The sequence below is a fragment of the Vanessa tameamea genome, chromosome 2 (genome assembly GCF_037043105.1).
Source record: "Vanessa tameamea isolate UH-Manoa-2023 chromosome 2, ilVanTame1 primary haplotype, whole genome shotgun sequence".
NCBI classification, from domain to species: Eukaryota; Metazoa; Arthropoda; class Insecta; order Lepidoptera; family Nymphalidae; genus Vanessa; species Vanessa tameamea.
The window spans coordinates 2,618,362-2,642,494 of record NC_087310.1 but is presented as its reverse complement, the minus strand read 5'-3'; the positions used below and the strand labels follow the sequence as shown (position 1 = coordinate 2,642,494).

At 31.2% G+C, this 24,133-nt stretch overlaps 1 protein-coding gene across 2 annotated transcripts in view; it reads left to right on the top strand.

Moving 5' to 3' along the window:
* The first annotated feature begins 1,883 nt into the window (after window positions 1-1,883).
* Window positions 1,884-24,133, top strand: part of LOC113398923 (lachesin-like) — a 108,637-nt gene continuing 86,387 nt past the window's right edge. The window contains exons 1-2 of one of the 2 annotated variants that reach the window (XM_064215814.1): window positions 1,884-2,161; window positions 20,520-20,725. In XM_064215814.1, the coding sequence (XP_064071884.1) occupies window positions 20,644-20,725 (82 nt within the window). In that variant the 5' untranslated portion in view covers window positions 1,884-2,161; window positions 20,520-20,643. The remainder of the gene's footprint in view (window positions 2,162-20,519; window positions 20,726-24,133) is intronic. The other variant, XM_064215809.1, reaches the window with a different exon arrangement.

The following is a 24,133-nucleotide window of genomic DNA, read 5'->3' as shown; positions in this document are numbered from 1 at the left end:
TCTTCCAGCTAAGCTCTGGGAAGACAAATAATATAGTAAAATCTTTGCAACTTAATAAATAAAATTAAAAAAAAATACTATATAAATTAAAAAAGTCTTAGTAATTTTGATTATACATGTTGATTGATTGATTGATACATATTTCATAAAAAGTTATTACGTTTCATTGATACCCAATCGAATTATGTATATTAAAAGAGAATTCATAGCGAGATCTTTGAAACTATTGGTCCGATTGATTTGAAATACAGCTTAGATACTCTTTTGGTGACGTAAACGCTCACTAAGGAAGGATTTTTGGAAATTTCAACCTTAATTGGTACCAAGCCGATTGGCTTGGATTTAGTTCATTTTATAATATAAAAAACAAATTAAAATGATCAAAGAGTTAAATAATCTTTTTTTTTTTAAGTCTTAATTGCGTTTTTATTCTTCTGGACGTTTCCTTTTATATTTGATTTATATTTATTGTGCAATCAATTTCTCCGGACTCTGCTAAAATCACGAGCGAGTTAACGTCGCCACTGCCTTCGAATCCCGCAAGAGTTGACTTAATCATAAGAACGGGACGCGAAAATCGCTTCGAGTGAAACGAGCCCCTTGGGAGGAGTCGCGATCGGCCTCCTTTTGCTTTCTTTACCTTCAACTCGATCTACTGTTGCCAACTTACCCGGATTACAGTGGACTTACGATCTTATAGCCATAAGAAAAACTTTACCCGTTAAAGTGCTCCAGTGTTTCTTTTTTTGTTATTTAAAACGTTAGTGTAAAGAGGCGATCTACTTTAGAAGAACCTCTTATCCGCCTCGTCGTCGAGAATTTAAAAGACCTCCATTTCAAAGGTGTCGTATAATTTGATATTCTCGACAACATCTATGACGAAACGTTTTAGTGTTAACATGATCTTACGTTAGATAATTCATGGACGTCAACTGCCATTAGGACCTTGTTAAATACGACACTAAACAAATAGGCGAACATTTAATAATAATCATTAAAAATTTGTGTAATGTCTAACACGCCAAGCTATTTTTAGTTGACTATAATTCTTCTAACAGATGTAAATAAGGTTCAAAATTCATTGAACAAAAATACAAAATTTGATACGGTAAAATAGGTGTCTTGAGGGCGTAAGGGTATTACGCTAGCTTATGGCACTGTATTAATTTTGAACCGTAGTAACTTTGGCGGTGACAGAACTAAGACACCGACACATAATTCACTTTGTTACGCAAATGAAACTAGCGCTTAATTTACTGTTATAATTTAGTGAATTCCTTTACAACACTCGCCGTGTACCTACACCGTTGCCACTGTGGCTACGGGTTGTGGGTTTTTGGGTAGGATTTATTGGTGCTTCGTTATGTACGCGATACATAACTTATGACTGAAATAATGAATTAAACAACGACCAACAAAAACATAAAATAAAATAACATAATGTTTCATCAATATTAGTATTTATTGAAATCAATTTAAAGTATAAAAAAAATGTTATACAAAAAAAAATATTTATTCTGAGTTTCAACTTCCAAGTACTTTCGAATTACCATACTGGATATGAGCAACCGCACGTGAAATTGGCAAAAAAAAAAAAAAACGAAAGGGGAAATCACACGGCGTAGTAACGCGGGCCGACTCGGTTCTCGAACTACATTACACTTTACATAAAAACATTGTGTTGAACGACAACGGGGCATCAACTTTCCCAGCCAAGACATAAGCGAAATTGAATTACACATATTGAAAAAGAAATGTAGAGCTCCTTGGTAGGCGTGGTTTTGTTCAAGGCTCCTCCTACTCAGTCATCCGCGCATGAATCGCGGCTGCATCGCTTGAGAATCGCTAGCGTGCCGCGTGTCACAGACGATGGCCAGTGCGAGTTGAGAAACGCACCGGGTCTGTGTCGCATCCGCACGCTACTTTAGAACTCTTCTCGTGACACATTTTACGCGACGTAACTTTTTGTGTTTACATTTAAAAAAAAAAAAATATATTCTTAATGTGTCTATAGACAGCATTGGATGTTTAAAATGTAAATAAGTTTGAGTTTTATTGTGAAACAATGAGTGCAGTGTTAAGAACGCATGTGTTGTATAATTAAAAAATAATCATTATAAACTGATTCTAAAATGATATTTATCAAATATATAAAATCTGGGTAGGTACCTTTCATATAAATTTATTACATTAAAACTCATCATTATATATATTGTTATTATTATTATATAATAACAAAATGTTATATTATAAAGCATAGTAGTCGCAGTTTGAATTATTATTTTGTATTTTATTAAAAATAAATATTTTGAAATAATTTAAATAAAATTCAATTTAACTTTGTTAAGTATAATTAATTGAATTCGTCGAAATGTTTGTTTAGTTCAGTTCAAGATAAATTCTTAAGTCAGGAGATTACTTTAAATGGAAATTACGTTAGTCTAGGATTAAATTAATGAAACGCGTAGTCAAAGGCGTTGAGAAACTAGAAAATATTTAATTTAATTTATAATCGTCGAAATAAATTTTAATTAAATACTGTCGATTTTGAAGTATAAATTTTATATGAGCAAGGTAAATAGTACGAATATTACTTTAACATTTTTAAGCGTAGTTTCTAGTTTCCTTTACGTCACTGGCTCAATTTTAAGCTTTTTAAATATTAACAATATATTGATGAGTATATTTCGTACACATTTTTTTAATACCACAAGTAAGAAAATGTGTGAACATTTTCACATCCAGGCGAAGACATTCCTTAATTCCGTCAAAAAGTGGAATATCAAATAATTTGATTTGACACTAGTTCGTATGATTAAACCGAATTATAGATGTATTGACACTGTTTAGCGGTAGAATTATTAGAGGGCTTAGTATACCTAATACGCGAATATTTTCAATTTCATTATTTATTTTTAACAAGCTTAACTTGTGGCTTTACTCCTGCGAAATTTATTAAGCTTTGCACAGACACAGTCACCCCCATTTTACCTCTTTGAGGAGTGAATTATAAGTGGCCTATATCCTTCCCCGGAACTCAATATGTCTTCATACCAAATTTTATCTAAATCAGTTTAGGGGTTTAAGCGTGTAGAGCTAACAGATAGAGTTGCTTTCGCATTTATAATATTAGTATAGATCTATTTATAAAATGTTTTTTATTAGCTTGAACATCCTAACGCTACACGTAAACCTAATCTATATTTACTTAAATAAATATTATAAGTAACGAAAACAAAATACCAACTGACGGAAAGAAAATTCATTGCCGCTTTGACTATATTTAATAAAAAAAAATACAAATCCATACGAATGAGGCATCGAGCACTGGTTTTACATAAATAATATTTTTAAAATACCTTTGTGACATTCCTTTAAAACATAAACTTTCTTTTCAAGAGCATTTTTGAAACGTCATAAAACACACCTATCCTAAGCTATGTAAACGTTTTTGTAAAAGTATTTAATTCAATATAGATTTAAATTATTTGATGTAAACACAAACAATAATAATAATATGTTTGTTAAAATGTGTCTTGAAATATCTTATAACATTACGTAAAAGAAACATTTTATATTTTCCAGATTAATTAGTAAACTACAATAAAACTTCGTCATATAATTATTCTAAGCAAAGAAGTATTAAGGACTTCGTTCAACATTGAACTTTCGCTCGGTTTCAAATAGTAAAACTTTAAATTTACGTACTCCGTAAATTATACTGGTTAAAATATTAAATCGTCATAAGGCTTAGGTTGCACTGCGAAATTACAACGTGCGATTTTTTTCACGCGGTTTATAGCCGTATAGTGAATTTGAGTAAAATTATTGTTTGTGGTTTTCTATCAAAAAATCTAAGTAGCAAATAAGAGATGGGAAAAATGTATACCAGGCGTGTACACATTTCTGGGAAAGAATGTAAAACGCGCGCGTGATTATTTCCGGTCATGTAAATGTGTAAGTGACAGAAGAGAGAGTGACCCTTGGTTTGTGTTCAGACTTATGAACTATTATAATCTCCTTTGCAGCTCAGAGAGACAAACATTACATAATAATGAATTATTCATATATATATACTCATTATTCACTTATCTATCCTCAAAGTCATGAAACTATTATCATACAAAATCATAACAGCACTGACCGATGGTGTGTTATAAGCAGCTGCTATGTGTATAGAATAATTGTTTTGTTTGTAATCATTATAATTCAAAATGATCTTTCAACAAAAGCAACGCATTTTCTTATTTATCTCATCGCTTTATTTTGATCCATCGAAAAAAAAAAGATAATGAGTTAAGAAGATGTAGTGGTATAGCTCCATGCCTCGAATACCACTCTGCTACTGAGCCTTGTCTACTGTTCCTACTTCATACTAATAAAATTTTCCCAGAAAATAGAAAATTGTTTAAAAAGTATAGGGTCTTTTAAAGTAAATAATCTATTTCGAGTATTTATGACCTTTGAAATTAATCCCGACTATAATATGGTCTCTAGTGTCAAAATGAAATAATGTCTCTGTATAATAAAATAGAAATAATTTCTGTAACGCTCAATATTCTACAAATATTCTCTTGTCTCCTTTGTAGTAAAGCACAACCTTCTTACCGCGCGAATTTTAAATCGTGAACGCGTGCACACACGCTATTACGCAAGTGTTTCAAAAATGCAAAAATAAAACCGCGTGGTTTTTCTTCACAGTGTGGAGTAACCCTAATTTTTTTGACACTTACCTAATCTTATAATAATACTTACCATGTTTGTGTATAAAATACTTATCGTCTTATATTGTTGTATCAAAAATACCAAATTAATTTAAAAATGGAACATGTCAAAGTGACACTTAAGCCTGCTGTCATTTGCTAATCGACATCTTCCATTAGCGTTTCCTTGTAAATACCAAATATATAAAAGTAAATCTTAATTATTATTTTCCTGCTTTGACATCGAACGTCAGTATCCATCCTTGTTTGAGCTCAATAAAAAACACGACCGATTCCAACAAGCAACTCTACTCACATACGTTAGTGACAAATAACTGAATAAAATAAATAGTACTTAAATATATTTTTAAAATAAATAAATTCCATTCCGAAAATACTTTTGTAAATAAAGTTTTTTTTTCTTCGCCGCAAAATAGATCACGAATTTAATTTTTAATCTTTCCCATATAAACATCCCTGCAAACGAATATATCGTTCTTTGAAAAACTACTTGCTTGTAAACGTGTCAAATTTAAAATGTATGTCATTTCAAAGTTTTAATAATAAATCGAACATCTCCTCAAAATAGTCGATTGTTTAATACAAAAAACATTAATACGATTACATATTGATGTGAAAACTATTTTAGAGTTTTCAGCTAAAAACAAAAAGTAATATTAAATATTTTAATTATCATTCAAAATATTTTTCTTCGTATTATACTAATATAATTATAGCCGAACGTGGAACCTTTGCAGTATAAAAATATTAATGTCAAATATGTATCAGGCGACAAAGAAGGTATCCGGTATTTCGCTTCGCTAGGTATCAAATCGAGTTTATTTATAATATGCTCTCCAATTATACATTTTATATAATAACATATATTATTTCTTTATGCTTATAAATTTACATAATCATATATAGTGCAAATTTATTGAACCCTGTTATGTATTTTAAAATAATATATAAAATCACGTATTTACCTTATGTTATTCTGACAACAGTTTTCGAGATTTAATTGGATGTGTAATGGAACTTTATTATCCCATATAGCCCCTTCCAAGGCGAAGCTAAGAATTAAAAAAAAAGATACGTTCGACTTCGAATTGGCATCCGTAAATACTTCTTTGTAAAAATTATAACTGAATATTTAGTTACGAATTGTCGTATGTTAAATATATGATTATTGTCAATTTCGGACAAAATGAATATTATTTGATTCTATTTTTTTTTTGTTGCTTTAATTGCTTAAATTATTTTTAAATCACTTGAATTACTTATTTAACTTTTTATACGATATGAAGTAACACAAAGGCCTAAACGTTGATGCCTAAAACTTTTACTCCTAACGTCCTTCAAAAATAAATAATGTTCTTGTGTTATAAATATATTCATAATCTTAAGTAAATAATTAATTTGTATATAATAATTATCTATTGTATGATACGCAAATTTATTTTATTATTTATTACTCTATTTTTTATTTTGAAGATTGATATAATTTTTTTTTTTTTTTACGTTTTTGTGCTAAATATGTATTATTTATAGTATATATTATTCTTGAAGACATCTTAAGTTAATTTTCATAAAACATCTGTGTATATCATAGATTCAATAGATTTTTACTTATTCATTAACTTAAAAGCATCTTGAAAGCCGAACAAGAAGCTTCGCCAGTTTTATACAAAATGAGGATCAACATAATTTAATATTCCATTCATTTTCTGTATGAATATCTGTGTACGAAAAAATTTAAGAGCTTTCGAAAAAGCCAGTTCAATGCCTCTAGCTTTAATCCAAACATCTCAACTCCACGCAAATTAATACTTACTTGTATCGCGTGTTGTATTGACGTTCAAAACATCAATTGGTTTTTGTTTTTCTATTTTATACCATTCATAAAAAATAACTTTATTAAATGTAGTATTTAATTTTCATATTATACATTAACATATGTATTTGTTAACTACAAATATTTACGGCAATGATTTAAGAATAATGTTTTCATTTTTGTTAGTAATATATGTATGTTTTTCATTTTATAAGTTCAAATAAAATTAATTAATAATAGTACATAGAGTGTGATTTTTTTTTAAATTATTGCAAAATACCTTTGTATGCTTGATGTAAAAAATTGATGTAGTTTATGTCGCCAGCTATACGTAAAAGTTATGAAATTGTATGCACTGAACACACAGAGATCATTTAAATTATATATCACTATGAGTAAAATGTTAAATAAAAAGTACTACGATTTCATTACATTTGTAAGTCCGAGGAAACGTGTGAAAATTGAATTATAAGATTCCATTACACATAGGGTCAAGTTGATAAAAGCGTGTTAAGCCCGTAACACGTCGTAGACACGGAGTCACTTTGCAATATTGAAAATAACATATGGTTATTCATATTGAAATAATTGCTATTAACGCGCCGCTTTATATATTCACGGGGCAAATATTTGTTAGCGTGATTTAGAATATAATTGATAATTAATGTATCGTACGGTAGGTTTAATTGATTATTATTATTTTATCAGAGAACAACGGTCGTATCGATGTTTTCCGACGAGGGTAAGCGAGATAGTTTAATGTGATCATTAATTTAATCTGAAACCAAATACGATGTAACATTTATCTGCTCGCGTGTAGTTTGAAAATATTTCATGTTTTTGTTTTTTAATTTATATCGTAGGTACGTGTGGGAATGCATCATTAATTAGTATGACTGGCTGTTAAGGCTGCGGACCTTTGAGTTCTGGATTCAAATCTCCCATGCCATGATCTAAATTTTTGTGTTTTTTATCAAAACCTTCTCAGGTAGTTAATCTTAAAACTCTAAAATTATGTAAATTTAGCGGGTAATTTCTCATTGTGTAGATTGCCGACATATCAGGCTATGAGAGCATGGATAGTCTATTATTTGAGCACTAAATTGTTTTCTATGCAGATTCGAAATCTTATTTTTTTTTATGGCATTGGTTGGCGGACGAGCATATGGGCCACCTGATGGTAAGTGTTCAACACCGCCCACAGACAAAGGCGCTGTAACAAATATTAACCATTCCTTACATCACCTATGCGCCACCAACCTTAGGAACTAAGATGTTATGTCCCTTGTGCCTGTGATTACACTGGCTCACTCACCCTTCTAACCGGAACACAACAATAATTACTTTAATAATTACTTTAATAAAGATTATTAAAGTAATCGAAGCATAAGCTCTTATGTACGTGCCAAAATAAATTCTTATATAAGCTACTATTATTATATACATAACATACATAATCAGCCTGTAAATTTCCCACTGCTGGGCTAAGGCCTCCTTTCCCGTTGAGGAGAAGGTATGGAGCATATTCCACCACGCTGCTCCAATGCGGGTTGGTGGAATACACATGTGGCAGAATTTCGTTCAAATTAGACACATGCAGGTTTCCTCACGATGTTTTCCTTCACCGCCGAGCACGAGATGAATTATAAACAAATTAAGCACATGTAAATTCAGTGGTGCCTGCCTGGGTTTGAACCCGAAATCATCGGTTAAGATGCACGCGTTCTAACCACTGGGCCATCTCGGCTCTCTATTATTATATACATATAATTTTATTGATTTCTTAAATATTTTATTTACTAAGAGTTTCTAATATATTATTTAACTAAGTAACACTTCTAAATAGCTTGTATCGCTTGAAGATTCAAAAACACTCCTAAGAGATAATTTTAAAAATAAATTGAATATATCAGTATTCAAATAAAATTTAATTCGACCGCTAATGTGCTTAGGATGTGACATTACTTACAAAAGGCATAATTGTATTTATCACAAGCGGACAGACAAAGTTACACTATGATATAAACTTAACCTAAAATTATAAATTTACATTCAAAACATATATCATAAAAAAATCCATGGGACCACTTTATATATAACAAAAGATATCTTTGAAACGAACAGGATGTAATAAATATCTATTACGTCTTACGCGATCGAGGTTTTTAGTCCCTTATCTTAATAGTGTGTGAAATACATTTTAGTAGATTTGCAGTCACGAGTAACGCTACATTTCCTGAACGGTGAGTAATTTAAAGACGGCAACCACTGATATCTAAAGGAACAGACATCCATTAGCCCAACAATAACGTAGAGGTGTGTTATAAATTATAAAGAGGTATACTTATTCGTTAATTTATATGGACCGATTAAATGTCTGTTTTGTCGGTGATTAAATGAAACTTTTCGATATTTATCATTTATTAGAGGGTTTATTAAATTAATATTATAATTGTACGTTTTTATTAATATATTTATAAATAAGCTGTCATTGGCAGTTTCATCCACTTGAAACGCAAGGAAGAATAATCAAGTATTTTGCAATTCCAAAAATATTTCTTGTATCCAACAGTTACTTTCAGATTTTCAGACAGACTTACGCGATCAAATATTCATAAAATATAAAATAAATATATTTATATATACGGATCGACAAGCACGAACGAGTTTTTGTGATTGTTACTAGACAACGTGTTTGAGTCGAATGAAATTCTACCATATAAAACGTAGTAGAACAAACCTTTACGAAAATATTTCTCCAACAGTGGGCCATTAATTATTAATTACATTATTTCAAATCAAATCAAAATATACTTTATTCGAGTAGGCTTTTACAAGCACTTTTGAATCGTCATTTAGCAAAATATATTAAGCTACCACCGGTTCGGAGTGTAGATTCTACCGAGAAGAACCGGCATGAAACTCAGTAGTTACTCTTTTTCAACAGCTTAAAATACAGTCATGTTAGTTAAATACAAATTATATATGTATTTTATATATCCCGCCTGGAAGTCAACAAGCATTAACTCCACGCTTTTTTATCATCTATATAATCTTGTATAGAATAATATGCCTTCTTTACCAATGTATTTTTTACAAATGTTTTGAATTTATCAAACGGCAAAGTTAATAATTTCTGCGGTTAAAAGTTTATAAATTGAAATGTTATACTTAAGTATTGTTATAAAATAAATCATATTTTTACTTTCATTTAATTCGATTAATTCAGAACGAAGCTTTCGAAAATCTATTTCAATCGTAATCTTCATAAATTAGATAACCTCTAAATGTATTCCGTCTAATTGGTTAATATTTTTCTTGGTATAGTGCCAATTTCAACACACTCGCACAAAGTAAAGTTAAATACAATTAACTTTCATAACACTTTGTACAATTACCTTGGACTATAGAAGTTGTATGAAATTGTTAATAGTTCTTTCGAGTAGGTTATTTTCAATTATTTCGCTGCCTTCCCAGCGGTCATGTCATACGAGTAATAAGCATAAAAGTTAATTATACAATACGACTCAAAAAAAAAAAAAACGAACGACAAACGGAATCTACAATTTATTTAATAAAGCAATTTTATTCAGTCTAACTTGTGAAAAAAAATATCTTAATTTATCTCTATCAAGTATATCTAACTAGCTTCGTATAATTATGAACAATTGTATAAACGTGTATGATAATTTAATTTAAATGATAAAACAATAAATTCATAGAAGCAATAAAATATCTCTCTCGTCAAATGTGATAACTAAAATAAAATCGCAGCATCAGACAACGTCCGGCGAAAATCAATAGCCCGACCAATATGTGCCTATCATTTAGACATCTAGCGTTTCGTACGCGGCTTATAGCAACAGAGCTGTAAGCCGCGCGTTGATATTCGTGCATGTTGTATGACGGGCCACTTTTTGTCCGACACGTTACACCGACCATTCATTAGGCCTCGCTGACTATGATATTAATTAAGGGATGCCTTCGGCGAAAGCCTCGTGTGCAACGATAAGTAAATAGATATAATCACTTACGGACAATAACAACGTACTAAGCATATGTTTAGTAAATATCTCCAAGATAAAAAATAACATATTATTCTAGACTATAATCTATCTCAGTGCTAAATTTCTTTTAGATCCGCTTGGATGTCCTGACGTCATTGAGTAACAATCATCCATCTAACCAAACTTTTGCATTTATAATATTAGTAAGAGTGAGATAAACATTGTTTACGGCTTGTAATTAAACATAGATTTATCTCTTTCTGTCATCGTTGATTTACCATTCGAAAGAAGAGAACATCCCCCTTAATACTATATATATAGATAAAGCCGTTAACTCATTTAAAAAAAAATTAAGTAAATTAAAAATAATTATTATAGATTCTTATAGTATTTTTATTGTAACTTAGAATGTATTCACTTATACGACTATGAACTTTTAATAAAAGTTATTTACATTAAGAAATTATTAATAACATTTTAAGTGATATGTGCATTGCTTATGTAATTTCAAGTACATATATCGACTTTTATTTTAGACCCTAATTGGTGGTAGATAAAACTAAATAATTCACTTAACTGTTTCCTAGAAGAGAAGTGCTAATTCCACCAAGTTACTCCAATTTTGGTTTGAGTAAACGATGTTTTCTTCCGTCGAATATCATTTGAATTTTAATTATAAAAAAAGCACATGAAAATTTAGTTGTGCTAGACGAGTTAAGGCTCGCAATTTTCAGTTAAGATTTACGAATTATAACAACACAGCTCGTCAACGAGCATTTCGGAGAACCAACCTAGCAGCAAAATCATTCCATCAGCATAGGATTACAGTTCCATGCAGTATAAATACCCAATGACCATACATTTATCCATTCGTAAGGTCAAGCGAATAATTTTCACACAATGTGATAAAATATGTTTCAAGAAAACCTTATAGCTTTTGAATAGTGAATATCAAAACATTATACAAGCATAATATTTACTTTTATACAAAGACTGTAAAATGGTTTTAAATGATAAACTTGAAAGAAAGTTTTAGGCTTCATATTTATTGCACTGGACCACATTTCCAGTTTTATGAATAAAAACCGCATACTGACCACGTACACGTACTCTGCTACATTATATATTTTGGCGCCAAAGCGGATGACATGTCAGCCATCTTGCTAATTTGTTTTATATTCGTGTAGTAATGTAGCACGATTATAGCGTCGAATGAAACGGATTCATGGGTAGACTTAGCTGTGGCATTTCCGGTTAAAAAATAAGACTATTTATCGATACTGATACGATAACATTACAGAATAAATATTGAGAAACAATAGTTAATACCTTGATTTCTTTAAGTACTCTCTATGAGGGGAAGCCATTGATACTGACGCCGTAAAAAAAATTAATGACTCCTTACTTCACCAATGGACCACCAACCTTAAGAATCTAGTTGTTATGCCCCTTGTTATCTGTAGTTACACAGGCTCACTCGCCCTTCAAGACGGAACACAAAAATACAAAGTGCTATTGGTAAAATATATTATGAGTAAATGATACCCAGACAGACTGGCACAAAGACCTCGCCAAGTTTTATCTATAAAGATCTAAGACTTATATAAACATTTCTTTGAACATACAATACTTTATCTGAATGCATAGCAACTGATACTGGTCTGAACTCTATGGAACTAATCCCTTCAAAGAGTTGTGAGAATATATTCATGTGTACAGACCTACTTAAAAGCTACTGAATTTGGTATTTATCGTAAACGACATTAGAATTTAAACGAAATCGAACTCTACGGTAATAATTTTTGATGTATTCAATAAGAAATTGGTTAGAAATTTTCAATAAAATTTGGTACGTACTAAGTAAGACACGTAATATTTGTTGTAATCGATAGTTTAATAATCACCTATAAGCGAACAATCCTTAAGTATTTATACCAGATACTTGAGCTGGGATACGAAAACTTGCACATATTGTACAATATTTACAATTGTTCAAAAGATTGTAAACAATAAAATTCGAAAAACGAATACAGTTTGACTTAAATATTATTGATAATAACACTAGTCAGCTCCATTATGGTAGAATTTCCATGAGTAAATCATTTCTTAAGCACTTAAATTCTTAAAATTTACTTAGGCTTTTTTTTTTAAATGATAATCAATAAACTATACTTACAAAAGAGTTACAATCATCCATCTAAGCGATACCTTCAAGAACAGATTATATAATAAACATGAATTTTAAATGAGAGTCGCAAGGTCAGATCAATGTAGCACTTAGTTCTTATAAATCATCTCTTAATCGTTAAATATTCAGAGTTGTAGAATTGCATACATTGAAGCTAACCTAAAACATGTATTGACGTGCGATTAAATAACGTGCCCTTTACGCAAACATCTTCTACACTATATATAAGCTTATTACTAGCATGCTACTTAATAGCATCATCATCAGTAGTATTCATAGTTATTAGGTAAAATTAAATTAATGATTCGATTTAAATCAAATAGTCATTTTGTTGACATTCAATATTTAGACGCACGAGAGCTATTTTCCGTATTCATACTAATCACTTTATTGCGCCAAAGCATCAGGGATCGCGACCACATGCCCGGCCTGATTACACTGCTTTATAATTGCTCTTACAAATGAGTTGAAATTGCCAACGCCGATACTGTAATGTTTTCAGTTGATCGTTCATTAATTTGTGTATATTGTGTCAGTTTTAACATTTGTCTGATCAATGCGGTAAGCTTTGTGACTGATTTTGTATTGTTATTTAGAATATAACTTTTTGATGCGTATTTGGAGGGAAATGTGGCTGATTAAACTTCTGAAATAATATTTGTTATTTTTCATAAATTTTCCTTTGAATTGTTAAACGATATTACAATACGATTCGTTACGCTACCAAATATTAACTCAATTCTACATGAATTCATGATTTATAAACTACATATCTCAATTTAGTCTGTGTTTAGTCTTGCCTACATGATTTACTAAAAGCCATTAAAGAGTTCCACTATCTTCATCTTGACTTAATTATCAGATCAGGACATAACACGAACAACATGTACAGACTGATTGAATTAGCTACAAGTGAGACCAATTTATTTTGGTCACAATCGATATGTGGTAGCAAAGATTAATAATAAACCAGTCGAGCTATCGTGTAATGTTTTTAAAGCGGTAGGTAGCTTTAAAGACGACCTAAGTTGAGATAAGATTTGAAATCTTAATCATCTTTATGCGCCAACAAAAACGAGTCATGCGAAACAACCCTAAAAACTTTATTACTTTCAAACTATTCCTCGCAAATTGAAATAATTCACCCAGTCCGAGCGCATAACTTTAAAGTAACTTATGAACGAGCATAGAGAGCCTTTACACAATACGATAATGTCGTGCGATGCACGCAGCACGGAAGGGAAACGCGTTATGGCATTCTCATTAATTACGACTTCCTATGGTTATAGTCTACGGCAAGAACACATTGATTTAATGTTTATTATTCTCTTAGGTAACGTCTAACGATATCATTACTTTTCAAATATCGAATAACATTGATAGGAATCTAAAATTTATTAGTCAGTAACGTTTGAGTAACATTTACATAATAATAAAATAAGTATCCCGATTTTTATAGTTGTTACATCATGAATATTATTATATAATATTTTAATAATTCATGTTACATAGAATATAAATAATAATAATATAAAAATATATATATATATATATATATAAAAGAAAGTTTATCTCTTTGAGATATTCTTATCCAGTTATTCTACAATTTGAATAATTTGTTTTGGTATAGGGCAAAATAACAGATTTTGAAGGTTAATTATTTCAACAAATTCATTCATTATTTTTATGTAAATACATAAATACTGTATAGAATGTATGTTCTTGTCATGATGAAATAAATGAAAACTTAAGTTTTTTTACTCTCAACTTAAACGTTACTGCGTTCACTCTTAGTAAAGGCTGGCTATGTTACTGTGGTTATTTATATAAATTATATTTAAAAAATAGCGTGTATATTTATTTATTTATTTAGAAACAAAACATATGACTACATACAGCAGGGACTAAATAACAATTAATAATTATATTATTTGAATTTAATTAATAATTAGTTACTAAAAAGGAAATTAGCCAGAATATATCCAAACAAAATATTCAAATAGGCTCTAGCAAGCACTTTTGAATTTGTCATTTTACAAGATTAAACTAAACCTAAGGCTACCACCTGTTTGAAATATAAATTCTACCGAAAAGAACCGCCAAGAAACTCAGTAGTTACTCTTTACACACAAGGATAAACTAAATACCGACGATTTAGTTAATCTAAATCGTCGGTATTTAGTTTATCCTGATTGGAAATCTACGACTACTAACTCCACACTTTTTAATCACTAAGATACAGGATTACATCCTTTTTTGATTAATACACGCTATTAATCAAAGTTCATTACACATTTTGCCGCCAAATAACAATACTTAGCAGGGTTTTGTTTCGGTTTAAATAGTAAGTAAGCCAGCATACTCATGAGACATAATATTTTATTAGCCAAACTTGATGGCACATCGACGATGCAAATGATGGCTAAAATTTGTTACCTGGTGGTGACCATTTATCATCAGTTCACCCATTAAATTGTATATTATATAGTATTTAAGGAATTTTAATATAGATGCGAACACTTTGCCCAAGGAAGGATGTATTGAATTTGTGGACACGGAAACCAGGTGTTACAAGTTTTTCTTTACTCCTCGTGTTAATACAATGCTTGTTACCAGCCTGTAACCCCTAAAATTCCCATGTATCAACCACTGAGTTATCTCGGCTGATACTATATGTACAAATTAAATAATCACAAGGAATTCATTTCCGCTTAGTATATGTTCCGATCATTGTATATTTTATTTTTTAATATAACATCTTATTTTCATTTAATTCATGAAAAGTTTTTGCAAAGTTTGCACTCCTTGTTTCTCAAGACTTTTGCCTTTAATTCGTAAATATTTTTGTTCGAAGAAAAAGTTTATCGACATTCAGCCTTTGTATTTGTTATAATCAAGTTCACAACTCGGAAAATTTAATATAATTAACGTGGAGTATTAAAACGTAATCTTAATTATAATGTTTTTGTAAACCTATTAAGTCTTATCGACCTGTCTCGTTGCTTCACGGACTCGAGTGTAAGGACGGCAACTCGGGATCCCAGGGTTTTGTATCGGATCGTGCCCATAAATATATTTAGTTATTCTGTTATGGAATTCTCGGAAACAAAACTGGGTTTTGAAGTAGGTGGAACACTCCCATCCCTCGAATGCTTTTCGAAATCCTTCGCTTGATTTCTCACTGGTCATGTAAATTCTAATCCATAAATTAAAATGAATATGGCAAAGAAAGTACATTTATGTTTACGCACATTTGGCCACTATAACACGTTCTTTACAAATGGAATAAAAGATTAGTTTTTGCCCGCAGTTTTAAATTACCCATGTGTGTGAAAGGGAAGTATCCGTTGTCCTTTTCTGTTCCCCTGATACCGTGTATGCAAAATTTCAAGATCATCAGTTGAATAGTCAAGACGAGAAAACGTCATCAATAAACAACAAACGGATTTCTAATATTAGTTAAGATTAACCACCACGACCGAAATTAGGCCAGGAGGAAATTATTTAGCCTTATCCTTGTCAATCGTATATTTTAATCCAATTAAGTTCAGAATAAGTAAAGGCTTTGTAGCGCACGCAAATTACAAGAGGCACACATAAAATTCCACACCCTTAGACAGCGTTAAATTTGTTTCTCAGACACTTCACGGTAGTCATTTATTAAATCCTCTTCACGCTTTTTATAACACACCGAAGTTTTTGAAAGTGTACAATATTTTAAAGATACCTTACTAAGAAACAATCTCAATCTTTTGTATTTAAAAGCATCTGTATGTGTTTTAGTAAATGAACGCCTCTTATACAACTGGACCGATTTTGATGTTTTTTTGTGCATGCTGAGACTTTGTTTGACTTGCACTCGATATGTTACGCTGTGGATTTCGAAGGTTCTTATTAAAATAAAAATAATTCTCATCAGCTATTTTACCGCCAAACAGCAATGCTTAGTATCATGATCCGGTTAATGAGCCAGTGACATTATATTGATCTAAAATATCTATCTAGACAACTATCCTATTCGAGCGTTTGAAATTACTTTCGACAAACACAACTAATTTTCTAATGCCAGGTTTCCATTTAACTTTCACATTTCTATATTAGTAATCGATCGTCTTTGAATTACTAGTAATAGACAGTTTAAATTAATCCTATAAGTTTTTACGTCAAATGCGACACGCAACTATGAAACTTACGAAACGTTTTGATAGGTCTGATATTGGATTACGCCTCGTAGACAATTCGACAACCCATACGCAAAACGAATCATTTCATGTATTAATCAGACATAAATTCTTACTTTTTTAAAGTTCGAACACAAGCTTCGAATTTTTGAAATTCGTTCTCTCAATCAAACAAAATTTTCCTTCTTTCTGGCCGTTCAGTTTTTCTCTCTTTTTTACAAAGGCAGTTTTTGAAGTTAAGTTTTTATTTTTATTTTTTCGTATGAGACCTTTCGCATATGTGTACCTAGACTAATATTATAAATGCAAAACTAACTCCTCACGCTAAAACCGCTAAACGATTTAAATATAATTTGGTGTGTAGACATATTGAGTTCCGAGGATGGATATAGGCTACTTTTTTTAATTCACCCCTGAAGGGGTAAAATTGGGAGGAGACGGTTTGTGTGCTTTAGGCAAAGTTTAATAAATTTCGCGTGGATAAAGCCGATGGTGTGTGATCACCACCGCCCATAGACATTGGCGTTGTAAGAAATGGTCGCTTAAACATTACCAATGCACCACCAACCTCGGGATGAATGAGGAACTAAGATGTTATGCCTTTAAAAGATTGAATGATTCGAATCTTTTTCAACCATACTGCTTGAATAATCCGTTTCAAGTTCCCATATAATATACAACCTGCATAATGTGACCTATGTTACTCGTTGCCACTAAGTTTAATACATTATAAACACAAATATATATAACTCAATTAGTGTAAGAATCGTTTAGAATTCACGGCTTCATTACAAGTACGCAAGCATATATCAGTTGTTACGATAAATATTAAATGTAATACTTCATAATTACTTGTCGGTCGGGCTTTGCGTAAGCCCGTCTGGGTAGGTACCACTCAGTCATCATATATTATACCACTAAGCAGAAATACTTCGGATTATTGTTATCTGGTTCGAAGGATGATTTAGCCAGAGACATAACATCTCAGTTCTCAAGGTTCGTGGCGCATTGCTGTTGTAAGGAATGCTTAACTAGTATGGACGATGGTGACCACTTACCATCAAGTAGCCGGTTTAAAATATTTTATTTAGATCCATATTATATACGTGCAAATCGATATTAAAAAAATAATAAAAAAATAACGCAATCATAAAATATTACTTAAGATGTATAGAACATAAAACTCTATGAAATAAGTAATAAAAATATTAAATAAACCCAACTATCTTTTCACTGGTTTAATAAGTGGTTGTCTGTCAAAAATGAGCACTGCTGTCTGGCGGTAGAATATCTGATGAATCTACCCAGGTGGGTTTGCACAAAGCCCTATCACAAAGAATATAAATAATGAATTTTTTATCTATTATGCAACTGCTCGCAATTGTAAAGTCGCCAACAACTACACGACATTGTATAAATGTTTATCAACGTTTTAAGATAATTACAGAAACTTCTGTCGCGAGATTGACAAAACAATTGTTACTAATTTTCCTTTCGTGGAGATGCAGTTTTGTGTGATAGAACAACAAATGTTGTAAATACTTAGACTGTCACTATTGCAGTATTGTTGTTGCTTTTTTTTGTTCTTTTTTCAAATAATATTGGGGTTAAAATCTAACATTGACCTAACTACAACATTGAACGGTGAGGTTACTTGTCCTGCATTATTAACACTTTAAAATTTAACTTCCCAAGAGAAACAATATATCAATGATACGAAAATACTTTTAATCACCTAACCAAGAAAATTAAAAATGCAACAATATTTCTCACGAAGGATTGTTAGCGCTGCAAACGACAGGATAACTGCACCAACCGATCTAAAAATAATATTTAATTTAAATTTCATCACAAAATATGTTTGCCCGTTATTTAAAAATAAATATCGATTCTCAAAACTCCGCTAAATTTCGAATCATTGTAAAAATACGGTCGACCAATACTAGTGGCTTTAAAAGCTCACACGTAGAAGTTGCTCGAATAGCGCTGGTAGTGAGTATTTTATTGAAAACTATCTCAAGTTTCGTTATATTTTTAAATACTTTACAGGAATTTTCTTAAGAAATGGAATTTAATATATTTGCCTACTCTCGAGAAACTATGAAACAATTAGTTTTATAATTTTCTAGCTAAACCGTTAATTTGATGATCTTCCTGCTTCTAGCTTGAAGTAGTGAGCTAGTTCAATAATGCATAAAAAGGGCATAATATTTGTGATCCCGTGATTAACTTTATAATCATAATTCAGATGTATTTCAATACCAATGTACATGACCAGCTCAAACCAATGGATTTAGTTAGTGATAGTTATGCTGGCCAAAACTAATTATTCTATGAAGAAATTTTCGGTAACAGCCTGGAGTAAAGAAGTTGGTATTAGTGCCTCAGCAAACCATTGGTCCTGATAGTGAAAGTGAAGGTATAAGAAATGCACCTGTATTCGCTCACTAGTGCATCATTATATCTCCTAAATGTTAACCTAGTTCTTGAACGCTGTGTTCGAAACTCCATTCGATTTTCAAATATTCATGTATAGTCAGTAAACGTCAACAAGAGAACAGACTACAGACACGAAAAACTTTATATTTTACCAAAATATATTAAGTGAATTGTAATAAACGTAACTTTGGGCAAAATATGATTTAATTTTATCTCTCTACGTTACGAGGCCGCGAGCGAATCTTTGATATCAAATTCCTTTAGAACAGACCTCACGTACACGTTGCCCCCATGCCACATTTACTCATATATTAGATAACGTTCGACTGTTTTCTCGCAGTCAGTATATGAATAAAATACATTAACATAACTATATCGTAAGAATATTTTAGTTATAATTCATGGCGTTTATAATATTCACAAATACAACGCATAGTATTTATTAAGGGTATGCTAAATAATATAATTCTTTGGTAAAGAGGTCCTAATGAATGGACTTTGCTCGTGGTTTATTCTGAAAAGTTATGTCCGTTAAATGATCCACTGCCTGATGGGCAGTGGTCAGCACTTACTATCAGGTGACCTATTTGCTCGTGCACCTAAATTTGCTCAGCAAAAGCCCTCTCCTACCAAGAAGTTTTGGAAATTATTTACGAACGTAGGTTACCTTGCGATGTTTTTCGAAGATTCATTCGAAAAAGAATATGAGAACTCAATGGCATTTATTCGCATTTGAACTCACGATATTCGGATAAGATTATTCTATCAAACAAAACTGTATTTTTGTAAGGTTATAATTTTAATTGAAAGATTTTATATTCTACCGTTAAGCGGCAATATTTAGTATTATTGTGTTCTGTTTTGAAAGGGCCAGTGTAACTGCAGGCAAAAGACGTACCATTTCTGTTCTCAAGGCGCATTGGCGATGTAAATAATGCTCAAAATTTATTACGGTACCAATGTCTATGGGAAATGGTACTCCACTTACTATCAGGTGACCCATTTGCCCGTGCACCTACAAATACTATTAAACAAAACAGAAACAAAAAACTCAAGAAAAATGACAAAAATGTTGGAATTCCTTTATATAAGAGATTTTATAATAAAAATGCTTAGGAACACTATATAATTTAAACAGTAATATTATATTGAAATTCATTTTTGCAGAAGTACGTGAACAATGGACTTGAATAGAAGCTTTAGTTTATGCAGTATAATGGAAAATGTAAGATGCAAAGAACTGAAGGTCGGTGGTAGATGGCAGCGAAGGACGGTAGCCCGCTGAAGCAATATGGCAGCGGGCGCGTGTGCGCGAGGCGGAGGACCTCTCGCGCGTTTACTGGTGCTGGCTGTTCTACAAGTCAATTTTATAGGTAAAATATTTATCGCAATATTGTAAAATTTCCTAAGTTTCAAATAACTTTCTCCATTTTTTTTTCCCTCAAAAACATCCTAAGAATCGTAAGAAGTAAATTTAGGCATTTGAATTTGCTTATGAATTGACTGGCTTTAAAATTTTGGTATTCCACCAGTGAGCGTTCCAGTATTCGTATAAATTCATTCACCGTGGCCATCTGTCTGTCCATCTGCCAAGACAAATGGCCAAATGCCAACTTCTACTGAAATACAAATATTTTATAAGATTGGGACAAATTCCATTTCCAATCAATTTAGCCAACTAGAACTGTTATAACGACAATGAAAAAAATATTTTCTTTCATAAAGAATAATTAAAATATGAGCGTTATTTTGTTTACTAAGTTTTATATGATATAAAAACGGATATTGTTATGCTAAAGGACTTCGATACTATTTGACCGATCAAAATAGAATTTGACACATATTTGTTTTATAATCAAACATTCTTTTGGGCTGTCACGGTGTCATTACAGCTGTCACGTATATAAAAATGTCGTTCGCTTGATATAATTATACGAGAAAATATATATAAAAAAAAAAAATTAAAAACTTTTAACGCTTTATAAAGCGACGCACCACGTTTTTGCAGATAGCGTTTTGCCCACACTAAATGTAAATGCAACAGCGAGATTGCCAAATAATACAGTACCGTACATTTACGACATTTGTGTAGTCCATCCAGAGTTTTGCAGTTTTCATCTAACAAAGTGCAAGCTTTCACAGCGTTTGCGTGAATTTCTACTTTATGACAATACACGGCTCGTTTGCGCGGTTATAAAAACATTCACACAAAAGATTATAGCGGCAACGGTTTATATGATATGAGGCGGCAAACCGTCAGTTGTCAAGTTAAATTAAAAATATTTACTTTAATGGACGCGTGCTTGTTTTGCAACTAAGTCATATTGTGAGTTTTTAACTTATTCACTTCCAACTTCACTTGTATTCTGGATTCAATGTGAATTAGTGTTACCTGATTACAAACAAGGACGAGAATAATTCAGTTGATTTGTTTTTGTTATTATTTAAATTTGAAAAAAGAATGTTAACAGTTATCGACTCAAACCAGATTTTTAAACCTCATGATGGAGATGAGACTCAAAAAAATTAATCTCTACTTCCTTTAGCTGATTTAACATGCAGGAACTTTGAATTAACATCATACAGATTATCAATATATTACAACAATGAAACGGATAACATATCAGATATATGATTAAAATAAAAAAAAAATAAAAAACTTTTGAATACTATTTTATTCGTCACTATTGCTGCCTTATTATTAATTTATTTTATTTTAAAATAACTATAACATAAGCGTCGTGGGTATCCGGTTGGAACGAAGTTTCGTTCACTATATATGTTACTGTAAAAGCTCGAACTAAGGTAAATCTTAAGATTTTCCAGTAAAACCTAAGATTTTTTTACAGTAACATATACATTAAATAATAATAAATAAATATTGGACAACATCACATACATTACTCTGATCCCAATGTAAGTAGCTAAAGCACTTGTGTTATCGAAAATTAGACGTAAACGTACCACAAACACCCAGACCCAAGACAACATATAAAACTAATGAACTTTTTCTACACTCGGCCGGGAATCGAACCCGGGACCTCGGAGTGGCGTACCATGGAAACCGGTGTACACACTACTCGACCACATAGGTCGTCTGTATACATTAAATGATAGACGCAATTAATTAACTTGACAACATTTGAGAATAATTCAAATACAGGTAACATAATTGTTATTAAAAAATAAATAAAAATGTAAAATAAAACACAAACAAAAATATGTTTCAATAAATATAACACCGCTTATAAGAAAGAGACAGAAAAAAAAAGAAAGAGAGCGAAATGTTACTTGGAGGAACATAAAACTTTTTCCTTACGTGACGAATTCTACCAGTTCACTCTATTATAAGCCGCGTCAAAGATCTTTGTTCCGATAAAAGTAACTTTCGAAAATACGCCTACGTCTAAATTAAAAACTTATTAAGCTTCAAAAAGAAGATTTTCAATTACGTCGAAGAAAATATTTTAAAAAACAATACAATACATTATTTTTATTATTTAAATACTTAAATCAACTAATTACTCCGTATTTGAGTCGGAGTCCGGAAAAGCAAGGCAAAGAAAATTAATTAATAAATGTAATTATTTTCTTTAATAATAAGCCGGAAAGAAAAACTTTACTTTTTGCGATTGAAACACAAATAGTAACAGTTCAGTATAGCACTGAATTATATAATTTGAAATACATATATTTATAAAAAATAGGGCCATATTTTACATCTTATTCATACATAAGAAAAGTAATCTTTTTTTTTTCTTATGAGGAGAAAAGACTTTTGCCAAACAGCGGGACCTTCACTGGTTCTACTTTTACTTTTTACTATTAATATATATAAAAAAGTTTGTCATTCGTCTCTCAATTTTATCATTATAAAGCCATTGGCATTCATTAAGGATTGGCATTATACATACGCTAATTATTTCAATTATTCATAAGTATCACTAGTAACGATAATTACTATCGCATCTGATATACATTTGCAACTACACTTCTACGTAAGTGTAATCTCACTACACTCGAGATTGCATGTTAGAGATCACTCTTGTTATGATAAGGGACAAGAATTTTCCTAAATCTGGTTAATTTTAAAGTTAAGTACATGTAGATTATTAAAAGTAACAGACTGTTAACATCCCACTACAGGGCTAAGGCCACCTCTACCTTTTGAAATGGTAGATGAGCTTGTATCACCACGCTGCTTCAATCTGGGTTAGTGAATACACTAGGCAGATTCTCATCCACCATGTGCAACACAGATTAAGCACATGAAAATTCAGTGGTGCTTGCCTGCCTTGATCGGTTAAGACGCACGCTTTCTAACCACTGGTCCATATCGGCTCTCGTAAATAAAAAATTAATAAAGTAAAAAAATTATAAAGTAAATTAACATTTAAAATCATAAATCGTTTATTTTCGTTACACGTTGTTGATTGGCTAAACATAGTCTGTATAAATTTGAACACCTTTCCGAATAGATTCCGAGCAAGCAAACTGTTACTGACGGACAGACATGAAAGTGATCTTATAAAGGTTCTTTTTTTCCATCAGATTTGAGAAATCCAAAAACAAAAAATGTTAATATTTAAAAGAACAAATACATTCAGAAAAATAACATTAAAGGTGCCTTGTCTGAACCTTCAAGAATACTATCTAAGCAATATTATGTTTTTGGAACGAAATTCTTTTACGCGGCTCACAGTAGAGCGAACTGGCACAAATCGTCGTTTTCCGTCTCTTTCTTTCATATACGGTTTTGTTTAAATTAATATTTTGTTATT